General features: G+C 35.8%; 1 protein-coding gene across 1 annotated transcript; it reads right to left on the reverse strand.

Annotated features, from left to right (window-relative positions):
* Nucleotides 1-11774: 11774 nt before the first annotated feature.
* LOC122062968 (U-box domain-containing protein 9-like) lies at nucleotides 11775-14909 on the reverse strand. Its single transcript, XM_042626635.1, has 2 exons — nucleotides 14328-14909; nucleotides 11775-13393 (listed from the first exon to the last, which is right to left on the reverse strand). Exons 1-2 carry the CDS (start codon nucleotides 14607-14609, stop codon nucleotides 12311-12313), a joined length of 1365 nt encoding a protein of 454 aa, XP_042482569.1. The 5' UTR covers nucleotides 14610-14909; the 3' UTR covers nucleotides 11775-12310.
* Between the last annotated feature and the right edge of the window lie 693 nt (nucleotides 14910-15602).

The following is a 15602-nucleotide window of genomic DNA, read 5'->3' on the forward strand; positions in this document are numbered from 1 at the left end:
ACCGAGCTGAGCTGTACTCCTTGATTTTTTATGATCCCTTTGATACCGAGCTAAGCTGTACTCCTTGATTTTTGATGATCCCTTTGATACCGAGCTGAGCTGTACTCTTTGATTTTTTGATAATCCCTTTTGTGTACTTGATATGTAAATTGTATTTTTTTTGTGTAAATATCATGCCTACGGGCCCACATGTACTTAACTATGTATTACAATTTGGGTATCAAGTATAATGGGAATATTTACAGGTAAATTAAGTCTTCCGCTGAACTGATGAACATTTTCTTAGTTGTGTGTATGCTGTGGTTGGGTACTGTATCAGATGATCCTGACAGGTTTGGGTTAACCGGTGTTAACCCGGTCACTGACCCGGTTCTGTGTGAACGGGGTGTGACAGGTGTCTTGCTTGCTTTCATTTTTCTCAAGGCTTCTTTAACTTCGTCACACTAACCTTTCATACACCTTATTACAAAGAGAAGAAATTCATTGATTAAGAAAACCGATTACATCATCAGTAGTTCTAGTAGAAAAAAAAAAGATCTTTTATTAGGTAAGTAATTTGCATAAACAAAAGCACCACATCGTTAGAGGACCTAAAACAAAAGTTGGCCAAAAAGAGATAATTATAGACATAAAATAATAAAGGAACTGAGCTCTAAGGCCACAATCCAGTGCTAGCATTCACAACTAAGTTTTGCAAGTCCACTAAGTCACTCCGTATTTCTGTGATGTCTGATATATCTTCTTTACTTGCTTCAACCCATGGAGAAGGCTTTTTGAACCTGCTTCAATACAATTTTCTGTCATTGTGTAATCTAGATTAATCAAAACTAGGTTTCTCTTAAAAATGATACCAAAAGCACATCATGAAAAATTATGGCCAATTTTAGAAACATTAAAACAACTAAATAGGGTAATTCAGGCATAGGAAACTTATGGGATTCCTAATGGTTCTTATATCATCATAGGGGGTATTGTTTCCCATTGAATCTTTAGTTGAGTGATAAAGATTGACGTTAGAAATCCATCAGTTGATATTAGAAATGACAGTCATAGGGTTAGGTTTTACCTCGGATTTGGAGACTTGATTTCTGTGATTCTAGATGAAATAGCATAAAATTAGAAAAATGCAAAAAAATAAATCTTATTTAGGTATAAGATTGGAATTAAACAAATATGTAATTATATTAGAGAAAGAATCATAAGAAATGTTCTCAAATCTCAAGCCCAATGGGCCCACAACCCAGATATGTTTGAAGAAATCACAAGAAAGAAACACATACCAAACAGATTCACATTGTAAGTGACAGAAAAAGAAGTATAGGTCTAAATTCACCAATTTTTCAAGAATATCTTTTGTTGAGATGCCATCAAGTAGCAATCTCCAGAAAAAAAACTTAAAACTTTGGGCGGATTTTTATTTTCCAAAGAAATGCCACTAGTGTAAGCACAGAGCAGAGCATATACACCAAAGGGTGTTAAGCAGTTAGGCCAGGCCGGTCTTGATTGATCTTAGTCGGGCTCGACTAATTTCTAGGGCTGCACCGTGAACACTTGTTTAACTAAATAGGCTTAGTTAGGGCGGGCATGGTATGGTAGATAATCGGACCGGTCGGTCTCAGGCTCTAATCAGGTTACCATAAACATGCCTTAACCAAGTTACAAACTATTTAACTCTAAATGGGCTTTAGATGGGCTCTCTTTAAAATTGGTGTCGGGGAATGCCAATAAAATGAGGTAGAGATGGGTATAACAAAGAAATATCCTATATTTTAAATGGATTATGCCAAAGATGGTCATAGTAGCTACCTTACTAAGGTACTCATTCTTTAATCCACGGAACTCAAATCAATTAAACTATCCTACACAACCCAAGTTTAGTAAATTCATATCAATTAAAATATGCCTAAAAGAAGATGAATGTTTAGATGACAACCACCACCAGCTCAATTGTACATATCACAATAGCCTTAGTCCTAAATACAAGTAGTATTAAAGAGGCTCGGCTAGATTGGGCCTTAAAGGAATTGGTTCAAGTCAAGGCGGTAGGACTAGGTGGTTGCACCATGTACTACCTATTTATAAACATTGGTCAAGGTCGGGCATAACAATGTGGGCCTGGAATTGATACCCTATATACACATCAATGAGATTCCAAGATGGTTAGTAGTTTTGATAGATGAAACATATTTACCAACAATTTTGGTGGTTAGGGTGCCTATCTATGAAACCGTGCAACACCACCGATCATTATTATCAAGTGAAAAAGGGGTATTTAAAATAGGACCGAGTTTTCCTAAGGCCACGGTGAATAGGGAGAGAGGTGGGGAGTTATAAGGGCCACATCTGAACCATCCCATCATTCAACTATCGGTGAAGAAAAACTTTGTCCTACAAGATTTAAGTAATAAAAGATCTAGGGATAAAAGATGTAAGTAGATTAATGTTCGATTAATTACCAAGAAATATGTCACCTATCCAATTCAAGTAATTACACTAGGTTAAATGGTCAGGTAAAACAAAATCCAAGGGTCGGACCAAAAGAAAGTGTTGCAACGATTTCCAATTTTTTTTTAAGGTTGATAAAATGCTCACTATGTTATTCCATGTCATTGGACAACCTTTTTACAAGGTAAGTGAGTCAAAAATAAATTTATTGTGTATAAGTTCTAGCAATAAATTCTATTCCATATCTCTCCTGAATATTCATGGGTCCATTGGCTCTCTTGTTTTTAATTGCTAAAGAGCTTCTTGGTCATCTTACCTTGTAAGCATGATTCACAAGTTGAGTAAGGCTCGACCTTTAGACTTCTAGTGGTCCATCATTAACCAACCTATTAATCATTTTCAAGTTAACATGACCTAACATGAGATGCCATAGGTATGTAGAATTCATTGGAGCTCTTTTACATTTCAAATCAATATTTGAAACCTCATTCATTTTCACAAGAGAATATAAAAAATACAAACCATTTTGCATATATTCAAAAATAATAAATTTATTATTCAAACGAATGGTGAGAACATTATTATAGGAAAAAAGTATAACCGTCTTTAACTAATTTAGAGATAAAAATAATGTTCTTTTTAAAAGAAGGAAAATGATAACAATATTTTAATAAAATAGTACTAGAATAAAATTTTAAACTAAAGTCTCCAACAACCATTGACATGGCTTCAACTCCAGTGCCCATCCTTAGCCGCACTCCATTCATATTAAGTCTTATTATTGTCTTGAACCCCTGAAACATATTACAGATGTGGACAGTGGATCCAGTATCCACCAACCATGAATTGGATTGTTCAATCGGCAAGCTTTACTTATAAATGACAAGAAGTAGTAAAATTACCTTCTTTAGGAGTTTCATTTGACTTCTTCTTCAAAGTAGTCGGGGATGCATGGTAGTTCTTCTTCCAGTGGCCCTCTTTCGTATAAAAGAAGCATGGATCCTTAGGTTTTTCTTTCTTCTTCCGTATCTTCCCACCCTTGCCCTTAGGAATCTTACTCTTTGTCGGTCTTCTTCTTCTTCCATTTATTTTTGTAAGTCGAAGACTTGACTTCTATAGCATTTATCTCACCATTTTCCTTCTTTTGAGCTTTCTTTGCCTCTTGCAACATATTTCTTAGCTCAGTCAATTCAATATCTAGTTTGTTCATATTAAAATTACAGATGAACGAGCTATAGGTTAAGGGAAGAGAGTTCAGAATCACATTCCTCTTATATTTAAGAGTCAAGAAAATATCCAGGAATTCCAGTTTCTCGAATAGATTTCGCATCTTCATTACATGATCGATTATTGGAGTCTCTGCCATCATCTTGGTATTATGGATAAGACCAACGAGCTTATGATGTTCATGCACGTTAGTCTGACTAAAAAGCTCCTTGAGCTTATCCATCATACCCTTGGCAGAGATTATGCCTTTCACAAAGTCAATGATTGATTTGCCAACCGATCTAAGAATATATAACATGACCTTAGAATCCCTCAAGTGGAAGTACTCATAGGTCTCCTGCTAATCATAGTCATCACTAGTGGGTTTTTCGGGAGCCGCCTCCTTAATACTTGCAGACAAATGTTGCCGTTAGGATTAACATGATACTCCGATGCCAGTCAACATAATTAGGTTCTTTCAATTTGTAGTCATTGATTAGGGTCAATAGGGTAGAGTTGATTCAGGTTGTCATTGCACAAAGATCTACAAATGTATAAGATATAATCAAATCCATAAACAATAAATAAAACCATTGAATTCTAGTGTGGCTAAAAATAGACAATAGTTTTCTCACAATCAAGATTCCATTATATCTTGAAAGTGAATCGGAACAAACCAATCCTTGCATATGCAACTTACCCTATCAGGAATAATTATAAATACTGTGATTGGATGGACTATGCTATCCACCTCCAAGGCTTCCAATATTATTAGCCACTTAAGTGTCATGTCCATATCTTATCGGTTGACACACACTCAAGTCATGTGCATTTCTCTCAAATCATAATGAATCATAGTATCATGAGAGATGACCTACTATCGCAGTGCCACTTCACTATCTATGTCCATATCCTATCCATTAGGAAGCAGTGTAGGCCGTCGGTAATAAAAAAAATTGATAATGTCCTATCGGCTTTATTGATAGGGCCATATTACCAACCTCTATATCCACCATTGATAGGGGCCATAAATATGATCTACCAATTAAGATACATTCATATCACACATGTTTTTAACATTGAGAATAATATTATGGCACATATTTTAATATCTCATGCATAAATAAGGCATACACCACATGTATAAAATATGGTAATAATAGAAGATAATTAAATATGGTTATGGGATGAAAAAAACAATGGAAGTAATATACCTCAATTACTCCCACTTAATTAATTATTTAATTAATGTGTAATAAGATAAAATATGCATCTTATGCATTAAGTGATGCAATCAACATGTATAATCTCTATCTTCATCATCTTCATATGAACCCATCTCTTTTTCCATCATTGTCGTACGAGGATCTTCACAATTTTCTTCGTTTTTACAATAAATTGAAAAACAAACCTAAATCTATACATCGCTTTGTGTAAAGAAACCCCTTTGAAGAAACCAATCTACCATTTAGGCTACTCAACGAGTGGAGTACATAGATTTATAAAAAAGAATGGGGGGAGAGAGACAAAGATAGAGAGAGAGAGTACATCACACATCACATCCATTACATCTCATATAATTATAAAATATTTTACCATCTTCATGATTTAAATTCTAATCTCAAAACCACAATGCATAGGATGATATGGTTCTTCGATGTTAATATGAAATTAACAATTAATTAACCATTTTGTTAAATTAATTAATTGTTAATTAATTTATTAGAATTTTTCAAAATACTTTTTGAAAACAGCTTTAAGAAGCCAATTCATAAGAAAGTTTAGATAAAATATTTATATAAATTATTTTTAACGTTGGACCATTTTGGATTGAACCAAGTTGGTTTGGGTTAACTGGGTGGATTCAGAAGAACTGACCCATATAGGCTAAACTAAATCGTAATTTAGTTAAAAAAAAAAAACTCTTAAAAAAAAAAATAACAATATGGATTGGGTTAACCCATTTCTATACCGAGTCTTGTGTAACCTTTAACCCTTAAATCCCATATATATGACTTAATAATGAAGGTGAAGATAAACTCCCTTCACTCATCTCCTTTCTCCAAACCAAAGACTGAAACATAGATTGAATCTTATTCAAACAGGTACTTAAGAGTTCAAGATCCAACTCTTATAGAATTATGTCCGTCAATGTAGTACACGCTAGCCACTAAGCATACATGCTTTAAAAATGTTTACCCAAAACTAATATGAGTAATCATTACTTTGCAAAACAATTTGAAGAAAAAAAATATTAATGATTAATTGTTCATTTATAATTTAATATTAATTTGCAATCAAATTTCAACCACTATATAAACTCATGATTACTTTTTCAATATCATATCATCTTTTTATTAAAATCAAACAATATTTAAAATTGATATTAATCAATACATGCACTTTATGTTCTTGGACATATGATGAATAGTACGAGTATTATTAATTATATGAATAATATTTTAATATCTCATATTAAAATAATATGTATATACAATTTTGATCTGATTAACGTTTAACCAAAAGATATGAAAGAACTAATTCAATTATGCACATCTAGTGATTTTAAACGAAAGAGTGAGGCTCTGATACCAAAGCTGGTTGAAACCCAATCACATAGTGGAAGGGATCGGATTGAGATCTCTTGTATTCGAAATCACTGTACAAAAGTTAACTACATGGGAATGAAACAATTTACCTTAGAACAACAATTGAAGTTCCTCCTCCAGATAATAATTCTTCTACATTTGAGCAACAGTGTAGATCGATCTCAACACTTTGAAACTACGATCCACATTCAATTGAAGAAGAGCAACCCACCATTAAATTTTACTCCTTCACACACACTTACTCAAAAAGGAGAGAAGAGAAGGAGAGAAAAAACATGGGAGAGAACAGAGGAAGTTCCAAAAAACGAAATCTCTCTCCCTTATCCTTTATTTTTATAAAGAAATATTTTTTAGGGTTTTCTCTTTTGGTCAAATATTTGTTTTCTAAATAAAGAAAGTCAAATCTTGGTGGTAGAGAACAATTTCCAAAATTAAACAACTACTTTGCTTCTAAAGTGGGAATATGTAAAATCTAAAAGGGATTGCTACCTTATTATGGGTGACAAATATAATCAAATTATATTTTATTTACTACCATAAATAAAAAGATAATTAACCATTTGATATTCCCAAATCTTGCCATGCAATATTAACTCTTTAATTTGCACATAAGACCTTCCACTTTCTTAATATCCCATAATGAGCTATAGAGCATTTAATTTAATGCTGCCTAACCCCAACTCATTGTACATGTCTGTTTCAGAGATTATGTGAATAAAGTCGAACGCTAAAAAATATTTCAAATAAATTTAAGGGCAGTGGTAAAAATATTATTTTTCATAAATAAATTATTTTCGCATTAAAATAAATTTGTAAACAATTTACAAAATCGACACTGGTACCAGATTTCTGTCCGATCAAGCACAGACATTCATTCTTCTTGATATTCCCCAATTAAGGGCAGTGGATCCCATGTTGATGATTTCTTTTATTAACAATGTGGGACCACATATCCAACATACTGATATATAGTTCGTTGAACGTCAACCATTGGTTTACCAAAACATGTGATACAATACTGCAACAAATAGGATTTCTCACGTCAAAGGTCAAGTGACGAGTACGAATCTCATCCTTACACAACTGGCAGTAATACATACGAGATTCTTACTAGATACTTTTCATATACACACAGTATGTGTACTTACATTTATGTACCGGAATCACATCCCTTATGACATACAATGTAACGACCATATGAACAGGATGCCCGGTCCTATCCCTAGCCAAGAACAATTTTGAGTGAAAACCCATGGAACGACTTACAAGCCCAATTGATAAATGTCATGCATAAATGAAAATAATAATCTTATTAATAAATTGAGTTTGATGGACATACATATCCAACACTTCTCACAACAAAAAGAGAAAATTTTAGGATGGGAAAAGCAAACATGTTGGTAATGGAATGGTTTTTTTAGTTTAAAAAACTCCTTAGAGAAGTGTGGAGGATAATGGGGTTATGATCAGAACCAGCAGAGAAGAGTTTGGATAAATGGACATTAGGGAAAAGGGCAAGCCATTGCAGGTTTGCATAGGTCCTATCAAGGCATTATTTAATGAGGTTAGGAGGTTTCTGTTTGTTGGTCTAAATGAAAGAGTTGCCATGACACAAAACCTCTTACAGGTTAAGTGTAGAATTTGACAGACTCAAAATGGGAAGAGGAATAGGACTGTTTGAAAGTTTTACCACCAAATTTTTTTGACTAAGAGAGAATCCCATTAAAATCTTCCACAATAACACATGGCAAGACAATAGATGTGAGAGTGTATTGCAATTCATACGCAGGTTGGTCTGGGAAGGGGCCTAAATACGAACTAACACCCAAGGAGAAGGGATCTCCATAGAAGAACCAAAATGTTTAGAATTGTAAGAGAAAGAATTGGCAAGGAAAAACCAAAGACCACCTTTTTCCCTGATAACCTAGCACTGTTAATGAAATGAGGAATGAAGCCCTATATGATTCCAACTGAGGATTTGCATTATGAAATAACAGATAAACAGGATATAATAGTAACAGAAAAGAAACAAAAGACGAAAGGGAAGAGAAAATGGGAACAGTAAAAACAGAAGCACAGTGATAAGGGATAAGAAGCAGTAGAAGAAAAATTATTCCATAGAAAACGCAATAAACAAAAATTTAAGAAATCAACACCAAGCAATAGAGATAACAGAGAAAGAAATCCTAAACCAGATACATTGGAAAAAATTGTCTATTCCAATAGCGTTTTTCCAATAGGAACCAACACAGAACTAAACTCAGAAGAATGCAGAAAAAAGTGGACAAATAAATGGAAAAAGGATGAAAAGAACAGATTAATGTTACCCGGTTGTGTGTGGTTGCACCCTCATCCCTCCCTTGTGCTGAATCACCTGAATGAAAAATCCTTTGAGATGTGGATTCAGTCTAATGAGCGTCGTGATCAACGTGGTTGTCCCTCCCTTTGAACTTGTCGAAGATTTGGTTGAGGTCGGTCTGTGGGGTAAGGGTTAATTCTGTGTGGATTGTATTTTTATTTTGAAAAGAACATAGGAGGTATTTATTCTTTGGCTAATTAAAATATGCGTTGAAACCTCTGAAAGAATGCTAGCAAATGACATGATCAACCAATTACAAAATTTATGGCCATAAAATGTGATAATTGCATTTTTTAGTTTAAATTTGTCATTTGTAGGCTTGTAGCTATTAGAGTCCTATACTCCTATACCCACGTAAAGATCCCCACACCGGCCATGTGGGGATTTCTTCCATGCCATCTCAAATAATGAGCTGTGGGTTCATATGACACTCTCTCCTTAGACACCATGTGAAGCTCTTGTTGACTGAAACTATTTCACATATCATGATTATTGTTTATGCATGAGAGATTTTCTCACAATGGTGGGGAAAACCATGCCCTGTCCTTAAATATACTTGAGCTATGATCCTTCTGATGCTTTTAGTTTACATTTGTGAATTAGTTCATTGATCGACCTATTTGATTAATAGTTGTAGGAACTAAGTGTGTTTTCACTGTTACTGCATTGGTCTTTATTTTGTGCACCCTCTTTTGACCTATGATCCTACTATTGAGTGTTTTACTCTGGAGAGGAGGGTAGCAAGGTTACATGTATCAGTATCGGTGGATGTATTGATCAGTGCTGATATATTGATATGATACAAATCAAGCCTTATTGGGTCGTGTTGGGCCCATGTAAATTAAAAAGAATTCACTTTGTGGCTGATAGATAATATCTATCAATACAATACTGAAATCTTGATCCATGGGCATATCCATGGACCACATTTGATTTGACATAGCGAATTGCCCAAAAAACTAACGAGACTTCATTTTGCAATACAAGTCCAAGGGCAAATATTTTAGGGCTAAATAACAGTTTTTCTCTCCACCTCTCTCTCTCTCTCTCTCTCCTTCTTCCTCTCCAAAACTACCTTGCTGTCTCTTCGACCACTGACATGCAAGAACTGTTCTTTACTAAAGCTATGTTTGGTTGTAAGAGTATTACGAGGAATGGAAGTGAAATTTTCATACTTTAAAAAGAAACTTATATAATCATTATTCCATGTGATCTCATGTGATTGTTTAAACTACTTTATTTTTCAACCATATTTAGTAATGACACAATTTACTTGTAATTTTTATTTCACATATTATAACAAAGGGTTTTGGGTGCAAAGTAAAATAAAATTTAATAACAAATATGGAATGATTTGAAGTTAATGATATAGCCACGTGAGGTAATGATTACAAACATTTTTTTGTAAGTATAAAAATTTCACTTACCTTCCTTTCCCTACCCTTTAATTCCCCTTGTAACCAAACGGAGCCTAAGGGTTTTCAACCTTTCTCCTCACAGCAAGAACCAATAATTGCAGAAAGATATCATACAGTTCATTCTATTATTTTTTTTTTATTTTGGCGATATTATTTGGGAAGTGTACAAATGTAGACATACTATATACTTCTATTATCCATATATTTCATGTGCTCAATTTAATGACCTAGATTTAATGATTCTGATCCGATGCCTATTAAAAACTTGGCTGAGAAGGGTTCGGTGACATGGACTGGCTAGGCTTCTAGAGACCGTTTGTTCTCCCAAGGACAACAAACTCTGGATGGGAGATTGGAGGGTCTCAAATTTGTTAAGAAGAGAATAATATTAAAATTATCTTATTTTTTCCTTTATTCAACCTTGTTGGCCAACATGCTGAGGGAACCTATGACTGGGCCGGAAGTAAGTTGGGCCCAAGTGCAAAATATTTCAGCCAAGTCCATCCAAAACCGACACGGAAGTGAGATGAGATTGCCTTCCCGTACCCGTACCCTGCATGTATGGTTGGAGGGTGACAAAAGTCTTTTTTCCATAAATGCCCCTCCATCATCCTAAATGGCTCTAAAAGGACAAGTCTGACCTTTCCACCATGTGTGGAGGGTCATCTCAACTCTGACAATGTAATGACAAAAGCAGATATTCCTAAAATTAATGGCCTAATGTACCCACGGCCTGATTCTCTCACATATATCTGCTTGGTTCCTTGCGGTTTTTAACTTTGATTAACGGATCTCTCTCTCTCTCTCTCTCTCTCTCTCTCTCCTCCCCACCCCCGCGGAATATTGGAACGGTGTGAATATTTTTCACAAAAAAAAAAAGAAAAGAAAAAAGAATGGCGTAAATATTTCAAAGATAATAGTAACATAAATAAATATTAAAAAGTTTTAAATAAAGGGTAATACCAAACAGCCATCCCAAAAGTCTCATAAAAATATAAGTCCGACTCACTTGCACATATGTGCACACTATTGCATATATGGTTGTTGCCTAACATGTATCCTATTTATTGATATAAATGCCCTTGTTTTGCACAGGTGTCGAGGAAGGAAGCACATGCAGATGAGCCGGGATCAAAAAATAATAAAATACAAATTTGCAACACAATGCAATACTAGTTAATATCTATTTTCGGTAACTAATACTAGTTAATATTTGACACTTATAAAGTTAGCAGACTTTCAAAAATTTAAACAAAAATATCAATTAGTAAAACCCCTATTGTACTTGTCAAAAAAAGAAAAAAAAAAAGAAGAAAAAATCCTACTGTACATTTGTAATTTAGTGGCATGACTCAGACTCGAGTCATCCACTTTTTGTTGCGAAACTTCATGATAAGCGTGAATCCAGTGCATAACGCACTAGTTGCAGCATGCATTTCTTTTAATCCCCCATCCCATCTAGTGTGTGTGAGTAAAGTCCCCTTGGGCAACTAGAAGTCAACAGCTGTCCAATGCAGCACCCTAGTTGTAGATAAAACCCAAAAAAACAGAAAAAAAAAAAAAAAAAATCTTCGTGATAAGCTATGCACCACTTAGCGTTTGGTGGGCCATGAAAAGGAAAAAAAAAAAAAATGCAACTAATGAGAACCCAATCAAGGGGAATATTTATCAAAGAAAAAGCACCACTCACCAGGCCTCTCCTCGATGGTGATTGCTTGCTTATCTTTGCCCAAGTCCTTTTTGTCTTATTTATTTTTTAAATTATTATTGAAAATATTCAACGGATTGCAAATTGCCTATCAATGTTTACATTTTGAAAGAAGACAAGAAATACAGTAAATTCCTGTGCAGGAATTTTACTCACGATGAAGAAACTCTTTGTCCAGACTCAGAGAAATGAAAACTGTAGTCATTTGTGATCAACAAGAAGCCTTTGATGGGAGATATTCAACTAATGAATGCAAAATTCCAGTCCATGTTTACTTAGATGAGAAATCCTTACCAGTAAATCGACTTGTATGGTACTACTGTTCATGATGAAGAAACCCTTGGCCTGAAAGATGAGAACTCTTAGTGCCATTTTTATCTATAAAGCATAAGATATACCTGGTCCACTGTGGAAGGAGAACTGATGGCTGGGGTATGTATATGGAACATGTAAGGGAATTTGACTTTATACAGGGAGGTGGATATGATCCATGAGCAAAGTGATGGATGAAACAAGAAACAGTATTTACAGAGATTATTTGGCAATGTCAAGTATGTAGAATTCATCATGCTGTATGTGTAATCAAAGCAATCCTATTCAATCTCTCCAGGATAGCATTTGCCTTCCTCTTGGCCCTTGAAGTCCCATTACGTGCAAGCTCAGTGATCGTGCCATTGGCATCCTCGTCTTCCCTTATCTCTTTCCATTTGGTCCGGTCATTGAAACATATATTGTACATGATAGCAATACAGTTTTCCTTATTTCGCCCGCATGTAGTCTCCCTAATGATGCTGAGCAAGCAAGACACAGACCCATACTCACCCATTTCCTCAATGGCCCTTTGATGGCTCGACAGCATTGCAAGAATGGTCAACATCTCATCAACAAGAACACGATCAATGATCTTGTTCATGATCACCACGACTGCCCCATCACGGACAGCTCTTGCCTTGTTCTCATTGATGATACACAGGTTGAAAATTGCTGAAGCAACATCCTTCATGGCTAATGGGTGGCCCTCATCTAAGAGGTCAATTAGGGGTTTAATAGCCCCTGCCTTGCCTATAATTGTCTTGTTGGAATCAATAGCTGATAATGTAAAGAGGGCAGCAGCTGTGTTGGTTCTTGTCTCAATGGTGCCAAACTTCAAGGAATCAATAAGCACAGGAATGACCCCTGCAGTCTCGGCAACAAGCTTCTTATTGCTGTCATGGATTGAGAGGTTCAGGACAGTTGTAATCAAATCTTCTTGAAGATCAGGATGAATATCGACCTCGCCCGGTGAGAGCGGGTAGAGCAATTGGGGAATGGACTCTGCAGATTCGCCGAATAGGGCACGGAAGGAGGGCATTCGCTTGGTTAGAAGCCTAAGCTCTTTTGCAGCCATTTTCTGCTCAGAAATAGATTGGGACAAAATCTTTTCAATCAAAGATTCAAAATGTTGTCGGTCTGCTTGTGTGGCACCTTCATCTTCACTGTCTTGGACAGAGCCTGGAAGCTCGAATCCCTGATTGTTGCACCACTGCAAGATCATGTCCCGAACCAGATAATTGGGTGTGAGCAGTGTATGCGAGAGGACCTGTTGGGTTTTAGGACAAGTCCTGTTCCCTGCCTTTAGCCACTTCTGGATGCAGGGTCGATCATATGTCTGCAAAGGGCAAAGCACAGCAGGTGATTAGAGGATAACCCAAAACAGATATCACAGTAAAAAAAAAAACTATGATACTCAGAAAATGAATTGCAGAGAAGAATTGAAACAAGAAACAGTAACAGGGAAACAAAAAATAGAGACTTGTTAAAAAAGAGATTTGTTCGTTTGCCATCAAGAGCCAAGTAAGATCACCTTCAAATATCTTGATTTTGCTGAGTTGAATGCTCAGGAGTTAGTGTCCCATAATTGTCTGGTTCAGTTCAGTTAGCTAAGTTTTTTTATTTTTTATTTTTTTTAAACACAGAAGTTTAAAACTACAGTTCTATCATGAAACCACCTGGATGAAATTCTCTAGTAAAAATGTTTAACTGATCCTTTTCCTTTTTCTCCCTCAAAATCTCCAGAGATTAAAGGGATACGATCATTTCATTCTTGAAAAGGAAAATCTTTTTCATCAAAACCAGAATTGTTCAAGAAAGCTAATCAACTACCCCAAATAATTTTGTTTCTTCATAAACCCTTTAAAAAGGAAGATAGAACTCCACATGTTCAAGGCTTCCGCCGAAAGAAAACCGTTAAAAGAAGAGAAGCCACTAAGAATTCAGAGTCCAAGGTCCACACACATATTAAAAAAAAAAAGAAGAAGACCAAAAGCAGAACCCTCGACCTACCAGCAAAACTCGACCCCCACAACCACAATTAAAATCAACACAATCAAAGTGAATGATAACAGACAAGAAGAATCCCCAAAAATAAGGAAATTCTCAAACGGATTTCCAGGAGAAATCAAAAGAAACCCAAATTGTCGCAATAAACACCTCGGTACAACATAAAGAACAATGAACAAACCCTAAAAAAAAAAAAAAAAAAAAAAAAAAGAAAAGAAAGAAAGAAAGAAAGGAAGAAAGAGAAAACTGAAGCTAATCCTAACCTGTCCTGTAGCCAAGATGACAGGATCGCCCATGAGTTCTTTAGAGAGAGGGCAACGAAATTGATCAGGACAAGAATGTGAGCCGTCGATTTTAAGAGAGAGCGGTCTCTTGAACTTCAAATCCTTCAACGCCGAAAGGGTTGCATTGGCTCGATCGATAGATTCAACAATCGAGTCATCTTCGTCTACAATTTTCTTCACAAGCCTTCGAAGCTCCTTCTTTAATTCCGATACCTTAGCCACTGCTGCTGGATCCGTCTCAACAATCCCAGTTTTCGCCATTATAAAGAAAATCTATAAACCCAGAAACGAAAGAATCAAATTGTTCGATCTCTATTATCTGCTACTCAAAAAGCAGAAAAGATAGAGATTTCTCCTGTTGATCTTTACTTCTTGCATTTCTTTCACGTTCTTTCTCTTGCCTTCCGAGTAAATCCAAAGTTATAAAGGATTCTTTCTCTCCATCTCTCGATCACTAATAAGAAGCCTCTCTCACTCTTCTATCAGTTTCTTGTCTCTGGTGCTTCTGAGAGAATTTCCTCTCTCTCTCTCTCTCTCTCTCTCTCTCCACCCTGTGTTCTCTGCTCGCTCATTCGATTTCGATGGATGATGACGAGTTTTTATACGGAGGTGGGGCCCACTATCAACCTCCTATTCACAATCAGAGAATCCGTGGCCTCACAGCTGGCGGTGACGCCGATTGGATACTTGAATATTCCTCAATTGTTATGTATTGACCAATTTAATTTGGAAACGGGTGATCCGATAATCCCGAGTTCACTCTTTTTGGGTAATCTCAGGTATCGGTGTCAGCCGATATAGATCCAGATCGGTTTTACCTCAACCCCAGACATTGATAATTACGATATTTCGTTCAAGATCGGTCAGATATTGAAATCGGTTTCAATCTATACTTAATATGATCCGATCAATCGGATACCGATACATAAAAGCCTAGTTCAATTCAAAGTAACAGACACATTTTCTTTTGGTAAATTTCAAAGTAACAGAGTAACAGACACGTTAGACTGTCCGATTAGGATTCCTTTTTTGACTGATTAATGTGGGTCCACACTGTTTGTGGGGTCCAGATGACGTGTGATTAGTTTATTCTGCTGGTTTTGAGGAAGTGCGGCTTTGGTTGGGTACGTGGAACGTTCCCGATGTGATGCGGTGACGGCAGCCGTGTTGAAACGGTATTGCGGTGATGGCGATACCGTGAATTTACAGTATTGCCACTGTGTTGTTGGCTCCGCCGCGGGTTGCTTACTGCTC

The sequence above is a fragment of the Macadamia integrifolia genome, unplaced genomic scaffold (genome assembly GCF_013358625.1).
Source record: "Macadamia integrifolia cultivar HAES 741 unplaced genomic scaffold, SCU_Mint_v3 scaffold1150, whole genome shotgun sequence".
Classification (NCBI taxonomy): Eukaryota; Viridiplantae; Streptophyta; class Magnoliopsida; order Proteales; family Proteaceae; genus Macadamia; species Macadamia integrifolia.